The 25,752-nt window shown below is 42.8% G+C and overlaps 1 protein-coding gene across 1 annotated transcript in view; it reads right to left on the bottom strand.

Annotated features, from left to right (window-relative positions):
• Nucleotides 1–25,752, bottom strand: part of ano3 (anoctamin 3) — a 168,961-nt gene that overhangs the window by 18,056 nt on the left and 125,153 nt on the right. The window contains exons 9-13 of the mRNA XM_034176176.1: nucleotides 22,714–22,769; nucleotides 22,523–22,644; nucleotides 8,201–8,335; nucleotides 7,996–8,092; nucleotides 4,715–4,775 (exon numbers count right to left, since the gene is read on the bottom strand). Of these exons, the coding sequence (XP_034032067.1) occupies nucleotides 4,715–4,775; nucleotides 7,996–8,092; nucleotides 8,201–8,335; nucleotides 22,523–22,644; nucleotides 22,714–22,769 (471 nt within the window). The remainder of the gene's footprint in view (nucleotides 1–4,714; nucleotides 4,776–7,995; nucleotides 8,093–8,200; nucleotides 8,336–22,522; nucleotides 22,645–22,713; nucleotides 22,770–25,752) is intronic.

Below are 25,752 nucleotides of genomic sequence, written 5' to 3'. Positions count from 1 at the left end.
GAGCATGAGATCGATAGACGGATCGGTGCAGCGTCTGCAGTGATGCGGTCGCTGTATCGGACCGTCGTGGTGAAGAGAGAGCTGAGTAGGGGGGCAAAGCTCTCGATTTACCGATCGATCTATGTTCCGATCCTCACCTATGGTCATGAGATTTGGCTCATGACCGAAAGAACAAGATCGCGAGTACAAGCGGCCAAGATGAGTTTCCTCCGCAGGGTGGCTGGGCGCTCCCTTAGAGATAGGGTGAGGAGCTTGGTCACTCGGGAGGAGCTCAGAGTCGAGCCGCTGCTCCTCCACGTTGAAAGGAGTCAGTTCAGGTGGCTCGGGCATCTTTTCCGGATGCCCCCTGGACGCCTCGCTGGAGAGGTGTTCCGGGCACATCCCATTGGGAGGAGGCCCTGGGGAAGTCCCAGGACACGATGGAAGGATTACATCTCTCGGCTGGCTTGGGAATGCCTTGGGGTTCCCCCGGAGGAGCTGGGGGAGGTGTGTGTGGAACGGGAGGTCTGGGCGGCTTTGCTTGAGCTGCTGCCCCTGCGACCCGACTCCTGATAAAGCGGAAGAAAATGGATGGATGGATGGATGGACAATGCTCATACGGCCAAGAGTATTTTAGTATTGCATTATATTGTATATATAGACTGTAAATTCTGTGTACCGCTATTATATATTGTGTATAAATATATCATAATGGTAAGCAGTGCATGGTATGACATATTATGAATCATCGGATCTATGTGGTAGTTTACTGTAATATCAATCAATCAATTTTTTTTTATATAGCGCCAAATCACAACAAACAGTTGCCCCAAGGCGCATTATACTGCAAGGCAAGGCCATACAATAATTATGTAAAACCCCAACGGTCAAAACGACCCCCTGTGAGCAAGCACTTGGCTACAGTGGGAAGGAAAAACTCCCTTTTAACAGGAAGAAACCTCCAGCAGAACCAGGCTCAGGGAGGGGCAGTCTTCTGCTGGGACTGGTTGGGGCTGAGGGAGAGAACCAGGAAAAAGACATGCTGTGGAGGGGAGCAGAGATCGATCACTAATGATTAAATGCAGAGTGGTGCATACAGAGCAAAAGAGAAAGAAACAGTGCATCGTGGGAACCCCCCAGCAATCTACGTCTATAGCAGCATAACTAAGGGATGGTTCAGGGTCACCTGATCCAGCCCTAACTATAAGCTTTAGCAAAAAGGAAAGTTTTAAGCCTAATCTTAAAAGTAGAGAGGGTGTCTGTCTCCCTGATCTGAATTGGGAGCTGGTTCCACAGGAGAGGAGCCTGAAAGCTGAAGGCTCTGCCTCCCATTCTACTCTTACAAACCCTAGGAACTACAAGTAAGCCTGCAGTCTGAGAGCGAAGCGCTCTATTGGGGTGATATGGTACTACGAGGTCCCTAAGATAAGATGGGACCTGATTATTCAAAACCTTATAAGTAAGAAGAAGAATTTTAAATTCTATTCTAGAGTTAACAGGAAGCCAATGAAGAGAGGCCAATATGGGTGAGATATGCTCTCTCCTTCTAGTCCCCGTTAGTACTCTAGCTGCAGCATTTTGAATTAACTGAAGGCTTTTTAGGGAACTTTTAGGACAACCTGATAATAATGAATTACAATAGTCCAGCCTAGAGGAAATAAATGCATGAATTAGTTAGCTGTTTTACAACTACCCTTTCAAGAATTTTTGAGAGAAAAGGAAGGTTGGAGATTGGCCTATAATTAGCTAAGATAGCTGGGTCAAGTGATGGCTTTTTAAGTAATGGTTTAATTACTGCCACCTTAAAAGCCTGTGGTACATAGCCAACTAACAAAGATAGATTGATCATATTTAAGATCGAAGCATTAAATAATGGTAGGGCTTCCTTGAGCAGCCTGGTAGGAATGGGGTCTAATAAACATGTTGATGGTTTGGATGAAGTAACTAATGAAAATAGACAGAACAATCGGAGAGAAAGAGTCTAACCAAATACCGGCATCACTGAAAGCAGCCAAAGATAATGATACATCTTTGGGATGGTTATGAGTAATTTTTTCTCTAATAGTTAAAATTTTGTTAGCAAAGAAAGTCATGAAGTCATTACTAGTTAAAGTTAATGGAATACTCAGCTCAATAGAGCTCTGACTCTTTGTCAGCCTAGCTACAGTGCTGAAAAGAAACCTGGGGTTGTTCTTATTTTCTTCAATTAGTGATGAGTAGAAAGATGTCCTAGCTTTACGGAGGGCTTTTTTATAGAGCAACAGACTATTTTTCCAGGCTAAGTGAAGATCTTCTAAATTAGTGAGACGCCATTTCCTCTCCAACTTACGGGTTATCTGCTTTAAGCTATGAGTTTGTGAGTTATACCACGGAGTCAGGCACTTCTGATTTAAAGCTCTCTTTTTCAGAGGAGCTACAGCATCCAAAGTTGTCTTCAATGAGGATGTAAAACTAAAACTAAAAATATAAAAAATAATATATATATATATATTTTATATATTTATTATATATATATATATATATATATATATAAAATAAAAACTAAAATATAGACATTATCAAATATTTATCTGGGTTTATTTGGATATATAACAGATAAAAGTAAAAATAATAATTCAAACTTACTAATTTAGTCCACTCAGCACAACCTTCGGGATCTTACAATTCTGATGGAAAAGTTGCAGTGCAAATGCAATGTGTGGGTTCTGAGCAAATTTGCCTTTTCCACTTTTGCAGCCCACATGGATCCTTCACCGAACAATGTGGACCCGGCGTGCTGCTTAAAGCTGCTTATTTAACTTCAAGGGTGAGAAATAAATTATTGAAACACTCTGGTAATGTGGCTTCTATGCTTTGTTTACTAAAGTGGGTACTGGTGAACTCTGACTGGAAGATTTGACATGGTCATGGCACATGCATATTGACAATGTTGATTTGGTTTATTAGCCTGCTGATCCACTGTTGTGCCAAAGTCAGTTTCCTGCCTGAACAGATCATTTGCCTTGCTCCCTTTTCCGGTGGAACATTTCTCCGATACCTTGGTTCAGATTCCTAAAGTTGTACTCCTCCACAGTCAATTGAAAATGACATAAAACATTAATGTCTCCACTAGGGGTGGGTAACAAAGGCCAAGAGGGAGCAGGTTGAATCTATTAACAAGCTCCTCCCCTCAAATTAAAGGCCTGATCATCTGTGAAATCACCTGGTGAAATGATTGGTAGCAAGCAACACCTACCTGCACCGTCTTGCTCCTTCATGGCCTACTGTTGTCCAACCCTGACCCACACACACATGGTAGGCCATCAGTACCTTATCCCTTTAATGCCGACAGCCATGAAATGTTCCCTGGTATCAGGATTAAGGGCACAGGCAAACCACATCACAGATTCTTTTATTACCAGTACTTTAATAACCCTGCTTTACTCTATATTCATACGACACAGTTAAACCTTCACTCACACATGGTTCAGTGTGTGTTGTGGCTTTTGTTTTGGTGCCTTTACTGCAAAGGCAGCGACGGACGTTCAGATCATTAGGATTCCATGGAAAAAGCCTGTATGATGGTTACCACACTGCGACTCTAATGATTCGGTGCTTTTGTCAGCTTTAGACACGCATCACAGACGGCTACAGGAACATCTAAAGACAAGCTGAGATCAGGATTCTATCCACGCTTCATGCTGGAATAATGTGTAATTGTATTTTTCTATTATAAATTTAAGATGAAGCAAATGATTCTATCAGTACAGATAAATCAGGGGGCACGCTGAGGTTATATTGCTATAAAAAGCACCAAAAGCGAATCCTCGGTCACAACTTTGACAGCTGTTAAGGATTTGAAGTTTAATATAGCTTGACCTACTTTTGTTTAAAGAGAGACAGAGAGAAACACAGTACTTTCAGATGCCTGCTTTTTGGTCCCCTGGGCTAGACAATTTTTCATCTCTATCTCTCTCTGACACACACACACACACACACACACACACACACACACACACACACACACACACACACACACACACACACACACACACACACACACACACACACACACACACACACACACACACACACACACACACACACACACACACACCACAGCCAGAGTGCTCTCAGTGTTGCATTACTCCTGCTTTGGCCCAAACTACCAAAAGCCTTCAAGCAGGATTCAGCCACAGATGCCTGACAGTGAGGCTGGTTGGTCCTCCTTCAGTTCTCAAGCTCTCCTTGGCCCCAATTTAACTCACACATAGCACACAATGTGCCAACGGTTCCCTGCGGGCACAGGTGAATATTTAAAATGTTGGCAGATAGATGGAATGAGGCCAGATGCTGCGCAGTATAAATTAGTATAATATTGTAACTATGGGAGCCATGGCAACAATATATCAGCATCACAGAGCACTGCTGCAACCCTGACGGCAGGATAAAATTACCTCCCCCAGGAACTGTTTAATTACCTGAATAATTACACAAGCACTGCAAGTGCAGATGTTTCAGAGAAACCTGAGCATGATGTATTTGGTAATAAAGATTTTATACAGCAAAGGCTGAAGGGATTTGCGCCACACAGTCATTAATGTATTAAAGTCTGTGATTTTAAAGGTTTACGTGTTTGGAGTTGCTGAGAGCAGAGTGTAAGTGGGAGCATAAATATACTGTTGGACAAATGGATTTGAGTTCCCGAAGGTTTTCTCTCAAGTGGAGGCAATCAAATAAAACAGCTTGCACCTACCCCAAATAGCCATGAAGATCGCAAAGAAAACAGTGCCGCCATTGTCAAAAAGATGGGTCACCTAGAAGCACAAGAACATGCAGGTTGGTGCAGAAAAGAAGTGTACTGTTTCACAGATTGAATTTTTTTTTTTATTATAAAACACATTGAGAACTTACACACGACATCAGTTTGACCTGTTTTGGTTTCTCACATCCAACCCAGGATGTGGTGACAATAATATGAAACATGCAGCTTCTCCTCAGTGAGCTTTGGTGTCAGGTTCCACGCACATACAGAGACACAGTTTGAAAGCACTTGATATTTTTATTTCAATTTTATCTTTAAAGCTACAGTGTGTAGGATTTAATGTCATCTAGTGGTGACGTTGCCGAAATGTATGATGTCCTTGCCTGTCACAACTTTGTTTCCCTTCATGTTTTCACGTCCATAGCGATGGGGGATCATGTGCCCTCAAATTTTCTAATGATAAATAATACATATTTCACAAAAACGAGGATTCTTAAACTTGTTATCCTGCAGGAGCAACCAGTAGACAGAGCATAGAGGAGCAACCACTGTTTATTCTTTTTGTTTTCTTCAGTTATCTGACTGTGTTGCTAAATGTGGAAGGTGACGTGATTATGTCCCCTTAGGGCTACTGTATCAACATGGTTGTGCAGCATAACGGCCTCCATGAGGGGGTCTGCTACCATGTAGATATGGAGGGTTCATTCTAAGCTCATGAGTTCTTGTGTAGCTGGATACTGGGCATCCTGTCAGATCACTGACAGATGGTGAGAAAGGGGAGCAGCATGTCAGCACTGCATGCTAAACCCTCTCCTCTACACCTTGTACAGATTCAACTGTGTGGCCACACATAACTCCAGTGCCATCCTCAAGTACTCTGACGACGTGACAGTGATGGGTCTTATCTCAAACGACAATGAATAAGCTTACAGGAGTGAGGTTACATCACTAACAGTGATGTTTTGAGAGCAGTATGGAGCTCAACATCACAAAGACCTGATCATGTATTTTAGGAAGCAGGGGAGACAGCACACATCCCTATCTCCACTGACAGAGCCTCCTGGAGAGGTTAAGTGGCTTCAAGTTTGTCAGTGAATACATCATAGTGAAAGAGACCCAGTAACAACAATACTACCTCAGGAGGTTGAAGAAACTCGGTATGACTCCCCACTTCCTCAGGTCGTTCGACATCAGTACCACTGAAACTGTCCTGACAAGTTGCATCTCCACCTAGTACGGGAATAGCACTACCCTTGATCACAGAGCAAGACAGTGATGAAAACTGCACAACACATCGCTGGAGCTGAGCTTCCCTCTCTCCAGGACATATACACCAAGCTGTGTGTAGCCAAGATGATAAAGATCAACAATGATCAGCTCCACTAACCGCTTTTTTGTTAGTGGACTAGCTTTTCAGCTAACTTCAAAAACCATCAGTGGACCAATTAGCTTCCGATAAATTTAGTTCTGATAACTTTTAGACTAGTAACTTTTTTTTACATAGTTAGTAATGGTGAAAAACATTGATAAACCCTGTTGGCTCCTGTCTGCTACGTATTTTGTAGCAGTGAGGCAGCTGAGAGGAGCTGAGCTCAAGTGTACCCCAGCAGAAGGGGCTTGGCCACCAGGCTGCCACAGAAAAACATAAGTAATTTTCCTTCACAGCATACTGTGGTCCAGCCATGAGGCAGACATCTTGAAAAGGAAAGCAGGTTTGACTTGCGGTTTTGATTCATAAATCAAATTAATACGGATAGAATAACTACATTAATTTCAATTCTGTCATTTGCACTAATTATGAAGTTTTAACATTAGTACAGACAGATTCCCAAAGGGATTATGGGTAAACTGAGCCTCCGCTCACACTGATTGGTTGACTCATTCATTCTATGTAAAAACCAACACAAGTTAATGTAATGTGTGTGTTGGTGTTTACAAATAAATGTGCTTTTGTAAAATATCTCATTTTTCATTTGTAAAAAAAAAGGCATTTGCAAAACTGAAAAGTCTGACTGTTAAGTTGTGATTCAGGTTGACAATCGTGTGATATAACTGGGCGTCATTGCCACTGCCATCCAGTAGATGGGTCAAAATACACTGTCATCTACTGGCACCCGCTCAGTGTGTTATTATTATTCTGTGCACTTCTGCGTGTGACTGTTTGGTGGCCTATTTAACTGTTATCTGTTAGCGTGTGCCCTTGTTGCCACATGGTATAGGTTTGTTCTGCTGTCTCACATTATTTCTCCCAGTGCTTTTTCCAGTGTTTTGCCTCTCCATTACAGACATTTGCTGCCATATTTTGGATCAATCCCTTGGTATGAGAACTTTCTGTATATTGACTTACTGCATTTTTTTTTTTTTTGTTTTTTTTTGGATTTGATAACATTTTGCTGCCTTCCATTGAAAGACCTGTTGGACTGATCACCTGTGTACCTGATCTCTGCCTGTTTTTGAACAAGCCTCTAGTCAGTTTCTTGAACTATAGTTTTTTGCATGAGCTTGAAACCTGCTTTTACCTTCCACTGTTGTGATTCTCTGCATTGGAGTCCTTTTGCCAAACCGCACCGTTATAGAGCAGGTCATAACAATTGTCCGTGATAGCTGCACACAGTACACTCTAAAAAATGAACCACTACCTCAATGAGAAAAGTGATGGAACAATTTGCATAGATTTTTTTTAAGTTATTTGAACTTAACTAAAATTATTTCAGCTTAACTAGAGAGGTCTTGTGGCATTAACTCAGTTGAAAGTTGAAATAACTAAGTTGAAATAACTTAAAAAAATCTATGCAAATTGTTACATCAATTGTTTGTGTTGAGACAGCAGTCCCTTTTTTGGAGTGTAAGTAATAGTTTGTTTGACGCAAAGTCATTCCAGGAATACCCAAAGATCCTTGAAAAAGACAGAGTGCCAAAGACATCGAGTTGTCACCCTAGATCACTGATTAGTGTCCAAGTCTCACAAAACGTATACTGATTTTAAGACTGTTGGGGGTGGACTGTTGGTGGTCACTGTGCAGGAGAACATTCTCAATGATGGGCATAAATTTTCATTATTCAGAGAAAGAAAATACAGCAATAAATGTTTAAATATTAGACTGGTAAAATTGTTTAATTATACCACATCAGAGAGTGTACAGTACCACTAATTTTGTGCAGAATATGCTGATATTGTTTACTTATTCATAGTTTTGGTTTTCAGTGGCTATGCAATAATTCAAGTGGCCCTTGTATAATTTGCCTTTAAGGCACTTTAAAACTGCACTGACCTTCGCATAAACACAACTGTCACTCAGTGTCCAGGGTTCACAGTTCTCTTCACACATGGGACACATGATGGTGCTGTTGGCTTCACAAATCTCTTTACTGATGAGACAATGAATCCAGGAAATGTCAGCAGGTTTTGAGATAAAGGATCAGTTAATATCATGGCAAAAATTTAATTTGCAGTACTACTTGGTTGTGTGAACTAACCTGACTTGGCTTGAGTCCATTGTGAAGAGACCATAGAGGAAGACAAAAACTCCAACTAGGGCAGCAGGGATCAACATACCCGTGTACCATCCCAGCCACGCAAAGTAAAGACCAATTTTCTCCCCAAAGTATCGCCTATAACAGAGAGAAAGAATGAAAATAATGTTGACAGTTTTCTAACAAACTGCACAGTTAATCTGAACCTGCCTGTGTTCATTTGGAGTGATGCTGTGGGTGCAAATAGTGGTGGTGGCAGGCTAATATAGAAGCTGCTATACTAATATGTTCATATTGCTGTGAGGTAAAATTAATCAATAACTCTAACTGTTCTCTAAAGCCAGAAAAGTAGAGACTGTGACAAATTAAAGTGGGGGAGCATTTTTTTTCCTGGGTTGTTTTAATGATTGTGGTGCTGCAGAGCAACACGCTGGCTAAAAATTATCATTTGGTTTGAGACTGGAAGACTGCAAAGGTCCTACAATTTAAATAGTGTTCACTGTATCCTGTGGCTGAGGCCCATTGAGCCTCATTCACCAATATCTTCTGAAGAATCTTCTTAGATTCCTTCTTAAGCTGTCCCTAAGAAGGTTCTTAAGAAAACTATGTCAGATTCATCGTGTTCTTAAACTGCAAAATTGTTCACAGCTATGTTGTTAATAAATCCCATCTCCTCGCAAACTGAAAGCGTGTTCCTGGTTAACCTAATTAACATATGATTAGCACAAGTAAATTTTATTCACTTTATACATGCTTCCCTTAGGCAGTATTATTAGACGGTATTGCTTAAATTTTCATTGTTACGCAGATGATACCCAGCTTTATCTATCCATGAAGCCAGAGGACACACACCAATTAGCTAAACTGCAGGATTGTCTTACAGACATAAAGACATGGATGACCTCTAATTTCCTGCTTTTAAACTCAGATAAAACTGAAGTTATTGTACTTGGCCCCACAAATCTTAGAAACATGGTGTCTAACCAGATCCTTACTCTGGATGGCATTACCCTGACCTCTAGTAATACTGTGAGAAATCTTGGAGTCATTTTTGATCAGGATATGTCATTCAAAGCGCATATTAAACAAATTTGTAGAACTGCTTTTTTGCATTTACGCAATATCTCTAAAATCAGAAAGGTCTTGTCTCAGAGTGATGCTGAAAAACTAATTCATGCATTTATTTCCTCTAGGCTGGACTATTGTAATTCATTATTATCAGGTTGTCCTAAAAGTTCCCTAAAAAGCCTTCAGTTAATTCAAAATGCTGCAGCTCCAACCAGCTCCAACCAGCTCCCAATTCAGATCAGGGAGACAGACACCCTCTCTACTTTTAAGATTAGGCTTAAAACTTTCCTTTTTGCTAAAGCTTATAGTTAGGGCTGGATCAGGTGACCCTGAACCATCCCTTAGTTATGCTGCTATAGACGTAGACTGCTGGGGGGTTCCCATGATGCACTGTTTCTTTCTCTTTTTGCTCTGTATGCACCACTCTGCATTTAATCATTAGTGATCGATCTCTGCTCCCCTCCACAGCATGTCTTTTTCCTGGTTCTCTCCCTCAGCCCCAACCAGTCCCAGCAGAAGACTGCCCCTCCCTGAGCCTGGTTCTGCTGGAGGTTTCTTCCTGTTAAAAGGGAGTTTTTCCTTCCCACTGTAGCCAAGTGCTTGCTCACAGGGGGTCGTTTTGACCGTTGGGGTTTTACATAATTATTGTATGGCCTTGCCTTACAATATAAAGCGCCTTGGGGCAACTGTTTGTTGTGATTTGGCGCTATATAAAAAAAAATTGATTGATTGATTGATTGATAAGTAGCAGCCCATCAATTGAAAACATTCATGAATGCCACAATCTTCATAAAAACGTCATTAGCAGGACTAAAGAACAAATTTGTTCTTAAGAACTGTTCGTGAATGAGGCCCAATGTCTTCTTAAAAGACACCAATTTGATCCAGAATGTTTTATTATAGAATGAAGGAGATCACACTTTGTATTATTAACTTTGCTATGAAGCAGAAAAAGGCTTATAACAGTTCAAATCCCAGCCTTACCGGAAAATCACTAAGGGCCCTTGGGCAAGGTCCCTAATCCCCTAGTTGCTCCTGGTGTATAGTGAGCGCCTTGTATGGCAGCACCCTGACATTGGGGTGAATGTGAGGCATTATTGTAAAGCGCCTTGAGCGTATGATGCAGATGAAAAAGTGCTATTTAAATGCACTCCATTTACCATTTATAACACATTTTGTGTTATTGATGGTGGTCTCTTCATAAAAACAGGCAAGTAACCCAAATCAGAGAATCAAAAGAATAATTATATGAGTTTATCATGTCTGTGGAGTGAAGCCCATTCAAGCATAAACTGTGGGAGGCAGGTCCACCTACTTCAACACAGGGCTAACAAGACACTGAGATAACTGTAGAGTCTTGCTGCTGTCAACTAAATATTTGACTCTGCATAATGTCATCACGACAACACTGACAACAGAGATCTAGAGTAGAAGTCTATGCAGAAAACTTTGTGTTTCAATATCTCATGTAGTTCCTGAGATATGGCCATTATGTCAGGGTGGGCGGCTGCCCGGCAACTATGGCGGCTGGACCCCCAATGCAGACTCCCAGATCAGGCTTTGGTGTAAAAGAAGTCGTTGGGTTTGTTACAGGCTTTGGTTCGGTGCACAGGTTATCAATCAGCGGAGCAGAGGTACATATAGGGCTAGGCATACACGCAGTCATGGTCAGGCAGGGTTCAGTGGCACGAGCAAACAGACATCAGAGGAAGAAGCAAAAGGCGTGGTCAAAAATACAAAGCAGGATCAAAAACCACAGCAAGGTAAATCAGGACTGTAAAGAGAGCTGGTAAGTGCACAGAGACAACAAACTGGCACTGGTGTGGTGACTGGGAGGCAATTAAATAGGACAGAAATAAACCAGGTGCACTAAGGAACAATCTAGAAAGGGGGCGTGGCAAGTGAACGAAGATACTACATTGTGCAAGACAGTGAGGGAGGACAACACAAGGTGGAGTAAAGAAAAGACAAAGATATGTGAACAGGTGCACAGAGCGTGAGTGAAAGGAAACAAAGCAGACAGAGTCAAAGTGAGGGAAACAACATGATGGCAGGTGCAAGGCGTGGAGTGAACATAATTAACAGGGCGGGAGGAATAACAGGGAACAATGAACAGGCCAGACATAAGACAGAATAAAATATAACACAGAACTGGGCACTAACCTGAGAACAGAACAGGAAATATATGACCAAATACTAAAGCACAATAGAAAATATAACAAATGAAAACAAAAATAAACAAATGATAAAAAAAACACAGACTGGCTGATCAAACAAGAATGGAACTGACAATGGCAGAAGATAAAGATGAACTAAATAAAGAGGCCAAATATGGATTAACACCTGGATCAGGGACGGGCATGACACATTAATGTATTTTAGACAATGACCTTTGATTTATCCCTGTCCTTTGGTCTATGACCTTGACATTAACTGTTGTGAGATCAACCTTCCACTGAGTTTATCCATCAAATTTGTTTAAAATTGCTCTGGGCATATTTTCCAAACTCCAAGCTATATGCAGTACTAATGATTCAATAGCTAAGCTAACAGTCAAACATTTTGTTGCCAGTAGTCAATAGCATTGCAAGAAATGTGTGGAGAAGAAAATATACAAATTAACTGCACAAGACAAGAAGAATTCAATGTGATGCTACCAGGAATCCATTATCCTCCACTGCCACATATTCCAGAACTGCAACCTACCTGGTGTGTCCAGAAGTACAAGGAGTTCTTTGCTCAAAGGCACGGCCAAGGTAATAATAAGGAAAGCTGAAACACAACCACCACTGAACAAGACTCACAAGTTGAAATGTCAAGACTGGGACAAGAAATTTTTATGGACAGATGAACTGAGACTGAGTCTTGATGGACCAGATGGATCCACCTGTTTTCTAGATCACTAATGTACACATAGCACCACTTCAAGCCAGACTCCAGCAAGGTGGAGGAGGGGCACTGGTACAGGCTGCTATTATTAAGGAGGGACTACTTGGACCTTTTCGGGTTGAAGATGGACTTAGAATCAACTCCCAAACCTCCCCAAAAATCAGTAATACAAAGTGTCAGGGGATCATGCCAGTACACACTTGTGCTAAATATGAATGAAATTGGTCAACTGGTTCTTGAGATATCACGCTATCAAGCAAAAACAGAGAGATAGACATGTTGATCATTATTTACACCCCCTACTCCATAATTCATATCGGGGGGATAATAAATGAGATTAAACAAATAAGAAAGCAATTTTTTTATTTAGTTGCATATTAATTCTTCACATTAATAGTTGCCTAATAATTGTGCACACATATATATTCCCATGAAAAAGCCAAAACAATTTTCCTGTTCAACAATTTATTCTACAAAATACAACTTGCCTAATTGCGCACAAAGCATGTAAATACACGATTCACACTTATGGACAATTAGAGTCTCAGAATTGGATTCAAATCCTGAACCCTCTTACAAGGATGCAAGACTGAAACACAATAATTTCCTAGTACTGGCGACATGTTTGCTTGTTTGCTGCTGCTTCAGTGAAGCTGCTAACAGAGAAATTGTGTTTCTTCCAGACAGCGCTTTATGACTTCATCAATAGTGAAAAAGAAAACCTCTGAGAAAAAGGCATCAGCTCAACAAATCTTACTTTAGTGCACTATGCCAACAAGTACTATAAGGACTATAGAGAGGCCAAATAGAGTTCAAGTGAAAACTGGAGAAATATACATCTAAACAATAACCCGACAGCAGTAAAAGTCTGTGAATAAACTGTCAATGGAAAAGACTAATCCAGCACAATGTTACAGAGTAATATCACAGAACTAAAGCTGCCATACCCCAAAAGAGTTCAGCTTATTAAAATAGGACATTCAACATCCAAAATCCATCCAAAGAGCCTATTTCTGTATTCAGAGTTCTTTACAACAAGCCCTTTGCTATGGCCAAATCACATGACACACGTCAAGACCTGTCCATGCAGGCAATGAGCCCACAGGAACCCCACAGTGAAGTGCTGTGAATACCTTCCGGATGCACTGTGAATAGAACTGGGCTTCAACCCCAAGGCAACGGTGGGCCATGTGTTTAACACTTGGGCCTTTAAAGTTATCCTCCCACAATTAAAACAGTAACACATGATGCAGAATCACAAATAGACATTGTAAACATCCCAAATTATCAAAGAAACGAGAGTGAAATCATAACTGTGACTGGTCCAGTGAGACACAGACCTTCTATGGTCAGTTAACATGTCATTGGATGCATGTGTTAGTTATCATATGGATAAAGTCAAAATCTTGGGGTGATATATCATTTGTTTCATTTTTATCCACATAATTATAAAAATGTAACAAAAACTTTTGTCTTTTTCCTTGATATCTGCATATATACTCAGGGTCACCATAGCAGATCCTCATGTTGAGTTGGCAAATGTTTTACACCAGATACAGTTGTATGCAGATGTTTGGGCACCCCTGATAATTTTTAGGATTTTCCTTTATAAATCATTGGTTGTCTGGATCAGAAATTTCAGTTATATATATCATATAGCAGATGAGCACACTGATATTTGAGAAGTGAAATGAAGTTTCTAGTATTTACAGAAAGTGTGCAATAATTATTTTAACAAAATTAGGCAGGTGCATAAATTTGGGCACCCTTGTCATTTTATTGATTTGAATACATTTAGCACTAATTATTGGAACACAAAATTGGTTTGTAAACTCATTGACCCTTGACCTCCTTACACAGGTAAATCCAATCATGAGAAAGGGTATTTAAGGTGGCCATCTACAAATCTCTTTGCATCTCTTCTAATGAGTGGCAACATGGAAGCCTCTAAACAACTCTCAAATGACCTGAAAACAAAGATTGTTCAACATCATGGTTTAGTGTAAGGATACAAAAAGCTATCTCAGAGATTTCAGCTGTCAGTTTCCGCTGTGAGGAACATAATGAGGAAATGGAAGACCACAAGCACAGTACTAATTAAGGCCCGAAGTGACAGGTCAAGAAAAATAGATAAGCTGAACCAAAGGATAGTGACAACAGTCAACCCACAGTGTCTCTGTGCATTGTTCAACTATACAGTGCACTTTGCACAAAAGAGATGCTGTATGATGCTGTAATGCAGAGGAAGCCTTTTCTGTGTACACGCCACAAACAGAGTTGCTTGAGGTATGCTAAAGCACATTTGGACAAGCCAGCTTCATTTTGGACTGATGAAACTAAAACTGAGTTATTTTGGACATAACAAGGGGCGGTATGCATGGCTGAAAAAGAACACAGCATTCCAAGAAAAACACTTGCTCCCTACAGTAAAATTTGGAGGTGGTTTCATCATGCTGTGGGGCTGTGTGGCCAATGCAGGTACTGGGAATGTTGTTAAAGTTGAGGGTCACATGGATTCCAGTCAATATCAGCAGATTCTTGAGAGCAATATTCATGAATCAGTGACAACGTTGAAGTTGTGCTGGGGCTAGATCTTTCAACAAGACAACGACCCTAAACACTGCTCAAAATCTACTAAGGCATTCATGCAAAGGAACAAGGACAACATTCTGGAATGGCCATCTCAGTCCCCACACCTGAATATTATTGAAAATCTGTGGTGTGATTTTAAGCACGCTGTCCATGCTTGGAAACCAACAAACCTGAGATGTTTTGTAAAGAAGAATGGTCCAAAATACCTTCAACCAGAATCCAGACTCTCAATGGAAGCTATAGGAAGCGTTTCAAGGCTGTTGTTTCTGCAAAAGGAGGATCTACTAAATATTGATGTATTTTTTTTTTCTGTTGGGGTGCTCAAATTTATGCACCTGCCTAATTTTGTTTAAAGAATTATTGCACACTTTCTGTTGTTGTTCATTCGACTGCTCCCATCCTACAAACTTCATTTCACTTCTCACTGTGTTTGTCTGCTATGATATATTTAAATGAAATTGCTGATCCAAACAACCAATGATTTATAAAGGAAACTCATGGAAATCATCTGGTGTGCCCAAACCTATGCATACAACTGTACCCTTTACAGCTGCTCAGAAGAACAAATGAACATGCAACTGTTTTACCAAGCTATTACAATATAAACATGACAAATACTTACCTTTTTAGATGGTTCCAAATGCTTTCTCCACTTCATTCAGTGCGCACGCACGAAAGAAAAAAAAAAAGCTGCTGCTGGAGTGGACCGCTGTGATTCCTGAAGCGATGAGAGGCGTTTTCAACAGCCAACTCCTAGAGAAAATGATTAATCCGCTACAAAATAATTATTTTATATATGCAGCGTCCAGCGCACAATGTGTGGCCCCCAGTGGAACAAAGTGCAGCATCCAGCTGGGAACACAGTGGGTGGAGATCATCATGATGATATGTGTGCAAGTCCTCGGATCAAAGTCATGCAAGTGTCATGGTACCTTTACTCCTCCTCTAAATTAGTATTTCATCCAATATATGGACTGCTGTATGTGAGCCAGGGTCCCCTGATCATGGGTTTACTGCGATGCACCGTGGACTGGTGGATATGACTGGTACTCATGCCTGTGGGTGTGGACATCAGTGATCTGATGCCTGTAATGATCTGATCACCTGTGATCACATGCACTGCAGTAATCTGATAGTCAGGGAACCCTGTAACCAGTTCATAGGTTGGATGTCATTCGAAATCCAGCAGAGAGACAGAGTCGGTCAACAAAAGATAGTGGACCACAACACTCACTCTGCCATGCCCCTCCTCTGGACTGCCTTCCACCCAGACATCATGTGGTGATCGGACTACATTCTGCATAATTGTGCTGTATTCTGCCGGCATTGTTGGGATTTGTGCTGTGTTTCCACGGCAGTAGACCTGCACTCTGGGTATTCGTACTGTATTCTGTGTGCATTCGACCTGTATTAGGGTGCCATTGTACACCGTATGTGCGCAAATAATTTGAGGCAGCTTTGGCACACATTCTGGGTATTCAAACGGCATTCCTACACAGCTGTCCAAATGTCTGTCCCTCCTGACTGTGCCTCGATGTTTGGCTTTTTTTTTTCTCATTTGGTCTTACTCAGCTTCATTCATGCTCATTCTTGCTAGGTGTGAAGGGGCTCATAGCTTTGTGATACTAGCTCCACTGTTACTTCATGGTTACTGAGGCAATAATTCTGTCATAATATTTAATGCTAGCACCCAAGCCACCTATCATGAAAACCACCCCCACACCACAAAAAATATGCATTAACAAGAGCAATCAGAGATTTCCGACATCCACCAATCTGGATCCGGAGCACCTCCAAAATTCAGCGGAGTCTTCCATGCCCTAATATCTATCTGTGGTGCAAATTTGGTGAAATCTAGATCCAGAATCTGGATCCAGATCTGGATCACCTCCAAAATTTGGTGGAGTCTTCTATGCCCTAATATCTATCTGTGGTGCAAATTTGGTAAGACTCTATGTAGTTTTGATGCAATCCTTCAAAGCGTATGTAAAGTGAAATCTTGATCCGGAATCCGGATCCGGATCACCTCCAAAATTTAATGGAGTCTTTCACGACCTAATATGTATCTGTGTTGATAACTTTGTCAAAATCTGTGTCGTAGTTTTGACGTAATCCTGCTAACAGTAATCCTTCAAAACCTATATAGAATGAAACTTGATCCAGAATTCAGATCCAGATCCGGATCACTTCCAAAATTTAATAGAGTCGTCCTTGGTCTAATGTGTAAATGTCGCAGACATGAACGAGCGAAGCTCTTGAGCATCTTGCCATGTCACCGCCTTTTTAAGCATTTTTCTTTATTTGCCTCTCACTTACCATCCCACCATGTCATTTAGGTCCTTCAGACTTTTTTCAGTAAAAGGGTTCTTGGGAGCATGAGCATGGCTAAAACCTTTCAGCTTCTGGGGGGATTCCACCCCACAGACCCCCCTAATTACAGCCCTCTTAACCCCCTGTCACTTTAAACATTTTTTTTAATGTAGATGTAAATTAACATTCAAAGCTTTCAGCTAGTTGACAGTAGGGCTGTACAATGTGGCCAAATTATCATATCTCAATATTATCATATCAATGTGATATATGATATGACTTCACACAAAGTGCAGGAACAGTGAAAATTAAACATTTTTAAACAAAACAGTAATAATACCACACTCATTTTGCACTCATCATAAGGTTAGCATACTGTGCCCTCCAATAGTATTGGAACACTTGGTATTTCACAGATATTAATTTGTTTATGCCATTTCAAAGAAATACAAAAAATATCAAGACTAAAAATTTCTAAAATTATCTTCCTCAAACTCAAACTGAAAGCAAATCTCTAAAACTTGATAATACCTGTAAATAATAATCAGTTCTATTGCCAGTATTCTTCAGACATTTCCAAGTCACTGAATGTGTCTTGGACTTTATTAACATTCATTATAAAGAAATATAAAAGTTTCTTTCACCAAAACATCAAATACATCTGAGATGTACTTTGTGGCAAATTGTAGCTGAATGTTGAGGTCTTCTTTTTAACAAAATCCTCCTCTACACCATTTCATCAGGAAGCTGGATTTTATATTTTTAATTTATTTATATCAAGTTGTAGACATTTGCTTTCAGTTTGACTTTAAGGGCCCTGTCCCACTGGCGTTTAGGAGGATTTGTGTATGGATTGCACACAAAATTGGCTCATATTCACTTAACATCTGCAATATGCGTGAAACATGCATGTATGAGTTGGACGACACCCGCACACGTCCGCAATTATCCGCAGAAGCACGTTTTTCCGTTTCCAGGATTTTTGAGCTGCACAAAATTTTGTCTGCGGATGACATCCGCCTTACATACTCCATACATACTCAATACATACACAAACATACTCAATCTATGCGCTGTATATTCGCTGTCATCTGCTGATATCCACAACTGACAGGGATTTGCGGCTTGGCAGCGGACTGGGACAGTGTGTAAAACAGATATTTTGCGTGCCCATCATGTCCACATCACGAACTAAAAGAAGTTGTAGTGACTGCATACTGACTGGCCACGAATAAAGCGTTTTTATTACTTCTACTTTGCATCTGATTTGCGGTGGATACAAATCAGATGGATTGGGTGGCGGTCGAGGGTGGGTGGCCCGGCGGCCCGGTCCATGCTCATAGCCCCTGGCTGTTGGGACGTGGAATGTCACCTCGCTGGGGGGGAAGGAGCCTGAGCTTGTGTGGGAGGTTGAGAGATACCGACTAGAGATAGTCGGGCTCACCTCCACGCACAGCTTGGGCTCTGGTACCCAACTCCTGGAGAGGGGCTGGATGCTTCATTTTTCTGGCGTTGCCCACGGGGAGAGGCGGAGAGCTGGGGTCGCACTGCTTATTGCTCCCCAGCTCAGTGGCCATGTGTTGGAGTTCACTCGGGTGAACGAGAGGGTTGCGTCCCTACGCCTTCGGGTCGGGGACAGGTCTCTCACCGTTGTCTCGGCCTACAGGCCAAGTGGCAGTGCAGAGTACCCGACCTTCTTGGAGTCCCTGGGAGGGGGTATTAGACAGCACTCCGACTGGGGACTCCATTGTTCTCCTGGGGGATTTCAACACCCACGTGGGCGGCGACAGGAGACCTGGAGGGGGTGATCGGGAAGCACGGCCTACCCGATCTGAACCCAAGTGGTGTTCAGTTGTTGGACTTCTGTGCTAGTTACATTTTGTCCATCATGAACACCATGTTCGAGCACAAGGGTGTCCATAAGTGCACGTGGTACCAGGACACCCTGAGCCGGAGGTCGATGATCGACTTTGTAGTCGTATCATCTGACCTTCGGCCACGTGTCTCAGACACTCGAGTGAAGAGAGGGGCAGAGCTGTTGACTGATCACCACCTGGTGGTGAGTTGGATCCGCTGGGAGGGGAGGAAGCCGGTCAGACTTGGCAGGTCCAAATGTATCGTGAGGGTCTGCTGGGAACGACTGGCGGAACCCTCTGTCGGCGAGGTCTTCTACTCCCACCTCCAGGAGAGCTTCTCCCAGATCCCGGGGGAGGTTGGAGACATGGAGTCCGAGTGGACCATGTTCTCCACCTCCATTGTCGATGCAGCCACTCGTAGCTGTGGTCACAAGGTCTCTGGTGCCTGTCGCGGCGGCAATCCCTGAACCCGGTGGTGGACGCCGGAAGTAAAGGATGCCGTCAAGCTGAAGAAGGAGTCCTACTTATTTTTGTTGGTAGGTGGGACCCCAAAGGCCAAAGGCAGCTGACAGGTACTGGCAGGCCAAGCATGCCGCAGCCTGTGCGGTCGCAGAGGCAAAAACTCAGGTCTGGGAGGAGTTTGGGGAGGTCATGGAGGAGGACTATCGGTTGGCCTTGAAGAGATTCTGGCAAACTGTCTGACACCTCAGGAGGCAGAAGCAGCTCTCCACCAGCACTGTTTACGATGCGGGTGGGGAGCTGTTGACCCTGACTGGGGATGCTGTCGGGCGGTGGAAGGAATACTTCGAGGATCTCCTCAATCCCATCGTCATGTCTTCCAAAGAGGAAGCAGAGACTGGGGACTCAGAGGCGGACTCATCCATTACCCAGGCCGAAGTCACCGAGGTGGTTAGAAAGCTCCTCGGTGGCAAGGCTCCTGGGGTGGATGAAATCCATCCTGAGTACCTTAAGTCTCTGGATGTTGTGGGATTGTCTTGGCTGACACGCCTCTGCAGCATCACATGGCGATCGGGGACAGTGCCTCTGGATTGGCAGACCGGGGTGGTGGTCCCTCTGTTTAAGAAGGGGGACTGGAGGGTGTGTTCCAACTATAGGGGGATCACACTCCTCAGCCTCCCTGGTAAGGTCTATTCCAGAGTACTGAAGAGGAGAATTCGACCGATGGTCGAACCTCGGATTCAGGAGGAGCAGTGTGGTTTAAGTCCTGGTCACGGCACACTGAACCAGCTCTACACGCTCCATCGGGTGCTCGAGGGTTCATGGGAGTTCGCCCAACCAGTCCACATTTGTTTTGTGGATCTGGAGAAGGCGTTCGACCGTGTCCCTTGGGGCACCCTGTGGGGGGTGCACCGGGAGTACGGGGTCTGGGGTCCTTTGCTAAGGGCTATCCGGTCCCTGTACGACCGCAGCAAGAGCTTGGTTCGCATTGCCGGTAGTAAGTCAAACCTGTTTCCAGTGCACGTTGGCCTCAGCCAGGGCTGCCCTTTGTCACCGGTTCTGTTCATTATTTTTATGGACAGAATTTCTAGGCGCAGCCAGGGTGTAGAGGGGGTCTGGTTTAGGAACCACAGAATCTCATTTCTGCTGTTTGCGGATGATGTGGTTCTGTTGGCTTCGTCAAATCAGGACCTTCAGCGTGCACTGGTGCGGTCTGCAGCTGAGTGTGAAGTGTCCGGGATGAAAATAAGCTCCTCCAAATCCGAGGCCATGGTCTCGACCGGAAAAAGGTGCTTTGCCCTCTTCAGGTCGGTGGAGTATCCTTGCCTCAAGTGGAGGAGTTTAAGTATCTCGGGGTCTTGTTCACGAGTGAGGGACGGATGGAGCGTGAGATCAATAGACGGATCAGTGCAGCATCTGCAGTGATGCGGTCGCTGTATCGGACCATCGTGGTGAAGAGAGAGCTGAGTAGGGGGGCAAAGCTCTCGATTTACCGATAGATCTATGTTCCGATCCTCACCTATGGTCATGAGATTTGGCTCATGACCGAAAGAACGAGATCGTGAGTACAAGCGGCCGAGATGAGTTTCCTCCGCAGGGTGGCTGGGCCCTCCCTTAGAGATAGGGTGAGGAGCTCGGTCACTCGGGAGGAGCTCGGAGTCGAGCCGCTGCTCCTCCATGTCGAAAGTAGTCAGTTGAGGTGGCTCGGGCATCTTTTCCGGATGCCCCCTGGACGCCTCGCTGGAGAGGTGTTCCGGGCACGTCCCATTGGGAGGAGGCCCCGGGGAAGACCCAGGACACGCTGGAGGGACTACATCTCTCGGTTGGCTTGGGAACGCCTTGGGGTTCCCCCCGGAGGAGCTGGGGGAGGTGTGTGTGGATCAGGAGGTCTGGGCCGCTTTGCTTGAGCTGCTGCCCCCGCGACCCGACTCCAGATAAAGCGGAAGAAAATGGATGGATGGACAAATCAGATGCTCTGTGTTCACAGCTGGACGCCGTACTTTGTTCTACCGGCTGCCACGTGCTCTGCGCTGGATGCTGCCTATATAAAATAATTATTTTGTGGTGGAATAATCATTTTATTCTGCAAATTGCCTGTTGAAAATGGCTCTAATCACCTATTGAATCACAGAGGGAGCATTTTGAACCGTCTAAAAATGTAATTATTTGACTTGTTTACATTGTCTAGGCTTGATAAAACAGTTGTGTGTTTTTTCCTTCTTGTCTGCAGCTGTTGCAGTATTTATTCCTATGTTTATAACAGATTTAAATTATTGTTATAATGTTCAGACAAGCTGTGCTTTGATGCGATCCGCTGATGTCACCACTCACCCTGTTCACTGCTTCTTTACTCCAATCAACTTATCCAAGTCCAGCAAATGCTCCAGAGGCTGTATTGTTGGTGTGAATAGTGATGCCGACGGCCGGCGTGTGCTTCATTTATGACCACAATGCAGATGCCGTGCACGCGCAACACGTGCGCAATGCATCATAATACACCCGTAATGATAATCGCAATGCGTTGGATCCATGCCGTTCTTTTCAACCAGATTTGCAGTGCCATGACATGCCAATCATCTGTGTCCAATCCAGTGCAACCCTGGCCTCTGCTCTAGCTCCACCCATGCCAGAAAGTGTTCAACATTTGGCATTTCCTGTTTCACTGTGGACTCAAAATTTGGCACTTCCTGTTTCAGTATGAACTTGCCACTGAGTTCCCGTGAGATTCCATGGGATCTCATCTATCAATCCAGGAAGCGTTGATCCAGGAAGTGTTTGACACTTGACATTTCCTGTTTCACTGTGGACTCAAAATTTGGCACTTCCTGTTTGGGGCTGCCTGTACCATAGAGCGAGCTTCGCGCTTGGCTTGTAATATCTATCTGTGGTGAAAATTTCATCAAAATCCGTGTAGTAGTTTTCACATAATATTGCTAAAAGATAGACAGACAGACAGACAAATAAATAAATAAACGCCAATGATTTTAGTACGTCCTTGGTGGACGTAATAACCCCCCCCAAACAAACCCTGCTCCCAAACACTATTTTCTGAAATGATAAAGAGAGGACAGTGCTCATGTGGACAATAGTGTTCATGCAAATATAATAAATCGGCTTATGCTGCTGTGCCAGCTGTTCCAAAGTTGGTTACCTGATGAGGTCCAGAGGCTGATATTTGTACCAGATGCCCCAGCGGGCCCAGCGCTCATAAAGGAGGTGTCTGTGGTTCTGGGCACCGTGCGTTTTAATGGGATGTCTGCTCTTGTAACCACCCTGATGAGACACAAACCAGTGTGACCCACAAAGCTCGGAAGGTTTTTCTGCAAATTATGATCTTCTTACCTCATGTGGGGGAAAAGCAGCCTCATATGTGTTGTTACCCAATAATCGGTTAATACCTACAGCAGAAAAATGAAGCTTGCTCTAATTTATGACACACAAAAGAGCACAAACATAACAGATGATATTGCATATGGGCACTGCATTAAAATTTAGTAGCAGTAATAACTAAGAGAGGGGCCCAGTGAGATTAATTTAAACCCACTCTTACACAATTATGGAAAGCTACTGTGCACTAAATAAACACATCAGCAATGAGAAAACCCAATTAAAACACTACAAATAAAACATTTAAATTTTTTCCCATCATTTGACACCCAAATGATCATGCAGATAAGTAACTGCTGTTTTATTTTCTGCAGCTGCTTTAGCTACTCACAGTGGCAAATCTGCACAAAACAGCAATGAATGAAATGTTATCATTCGTGGCATAATGGTGCATTAATTTGCATTGTCATCTGCACTGAGACTGGAGATCGTGAGAACAGGAGGATGCAAGAGAACATGGAGGATTTGAAAAGGATTTTCCATTCTTGTGCAAGAGTTTATCTTATCTGTTGTCAACAGTTATTAAAATATTCAAGAGAAATCCGTTTAGCTCTTCAAGGCCAAACTTTAATCAGCAGTCACAGTAGTGACCGTCAGAGCAAGACAGCATTGACAGTTTAACTGCCAATACCTAAAACACCTGCCAACCATCTACTAGAGCCAATACTAACCGTTGGTTCACTCCATTCAAACAGCAAAAGAAGAAAAACCTATCTTAATTTGACACAGACCAAGGCCACATTTTCAAATGACTTGTTTTGCCTAAAACCCCAAGATAAGACACTTACAACAACAAAAAGAGAGAAAAGACAAAAACTGTAACATTTCATACATAGTAACAAGTCACAATGTGGCCGTTTTCTTAACATATTAGTTAAAATGATGAATAGATTACTAAAATTACTGGCAATCACACCCTGTGGTAGACTGGCCTTCTGTTCAGGGAGTACCCCATCTCTGGCCCAACTACTGCTGGGATAGGATCCACCCTCTGTGACCACTAACTGGAATAATTGGGTCCAGAAAATGGATGTATGGATGGATGGAATTGCTGGCAATAAAATAACTAAATAATTGGTTAAAGCTTCAGTGATGCTCTGGAGTCACAAAAACACCAAAAATGACAACACTAAGTCTTATTGACTACTGTAATTGGTAAATGGACTGCATTCATGTAGTGCTCTTTCCAAAGTGCTTTACAATGATGACACACACACACACACACACACACACACACACACACACACACACACACACACACACACACACACACACACACACACACACACACACACACACACACACACACACACTACACACACACACACAGGGAGCAATTTGGGGATTAAGGTCCTTGCCCAAGGCACCTTAGTGACTACGTTTACATGCAGCCAATAACCCTTTCATAACCGGAATATTAGTAATAATCCGGTTGCGCACGGCCATGTAAACACCCGCAAAAACCCGAATATGCTCATATTCTGGTTTTTAAAAACCCGAATATGACCGCTAGATTACTCCTTTTCTAACCCAAATATCAGGTCACATAAACGCGCATCTGGATATCCCCATAGAAAGGAACATTATTTTATGTTCTGCGCATGTCCTATCCGCAAGGAATTTTGGTCTTTTGAGTACGGCAACTACTTGTATGCAGCGCGCGCAACCCACCGGACACCACAGAAGCAAAGGTAAACAAGTATGGCAAAATCCAGACGTGGCAGCACAGCACCACACTTTTGGAGCGAGGAGGAAACTGAATACTTCATTAGTATCATGAAAGACATGAATATAATGTCTTTTATTGACGGTAGAAAGGGGAAGAAGAAATGGAAATGACGCATATTTACATCATGACGTTCTCCGTGCGTCTGGACGTTGTCCATGCGTCGCTGTTTAGATGGGGATATTCCAAATGATACCAGTGACCATGTATACAGGAGTAACTCTGTCTGCTTAAGCATGTAAACGGGTTATTCCTAATGATTCAGAAACCGGAATATTGACCTTAACCCGAATATTAACTGCATGTAAACGTAGCCAGTGTTTCTGTCTGAAAGGATACTGAACTGACAGTCCTCAGGTCTCAAACACCATAACCTGATAAGAATGTCATTCAACTTTGTTGAACCTGTACGATACATAAAGTAACTCTTTTTTTTTTTTTTTGCTAATTTAACATGCCAGGAATCTATCTGCCACCTGGACATGTTTGGGCTTGTTGTAGGGAATAAACCCATGGTTGAAATTAGGAGCACTTGTGGTCAGGGGCGTAGGCAGAAATCATAAAACGGGTGGGCCCAGAAAAAAATCAGATGGGCCCAACCTTTGGGGTTGTAGGTAAGGTGTAGGTATTATAATACACCATTTGAAAAAGTGTGCCTCGTTTGGTCATCGCAAGCAACGTTATCACTTAGCCTACAGCACTGGCAAAGTGAGCACACAGACACAAGTACTCTTCATGGATAATGCAAGCTGCAGTGCAGCGCCACACACACACACACACACACACACACACACACACACACACACACACACACACACACACACACACACACACACACACACACACACACACACACACACATTCAGTGCAAGTCTGGTAGCCTGCTTGGCTCGGCCTAAACCCAAAACGTCAATAGGTATTTAAATAAGGCATTGTTTCAAAAATGAATTCCAAGTTTAATGATGAACACATCTCAGCCAACTGCACAGACACTGTGTGCACAGTTACACAGACGCAAAGTGTCAGACACAAGCACCCCATGGACAATGCAAGCAGCAACGCAATGCTTAGTTATGTAAAGTCCTTTAAAATAAAAATTCAAAAATATATCCGCAACATGAAAACAGGTTGGCTCAGCGGCCAAATTATGAAATTGATAAACAATGGAAACCATGGCTCGGCGGCCAAATTAAAAACCATCAGAACGGACAGTTTAATATAATATTAACAATTAGGACTATTTAGAGAGAAAAAAGTAATTAATGGTC

The sequence above is a fragment of the Thalassophryne amazonica genome, chromosome 8 (assembly GCF_902500255.1).
Source record: "Thalassophryne amazonica chromosome 8, fThaAma1.1, whole genome shotgun sequence".
Taxonomy (NCBI): domain Eukaryota; kingdom Metazoa; phylum Chordata; class Actinopteri; order Batrachoidiformes; family Batrachoididae; genus Thalassophryne; species Thalassophryne amazonica.
This window is presented reverse-complemented; position numbering and strand designations above follow the sequence as displayed.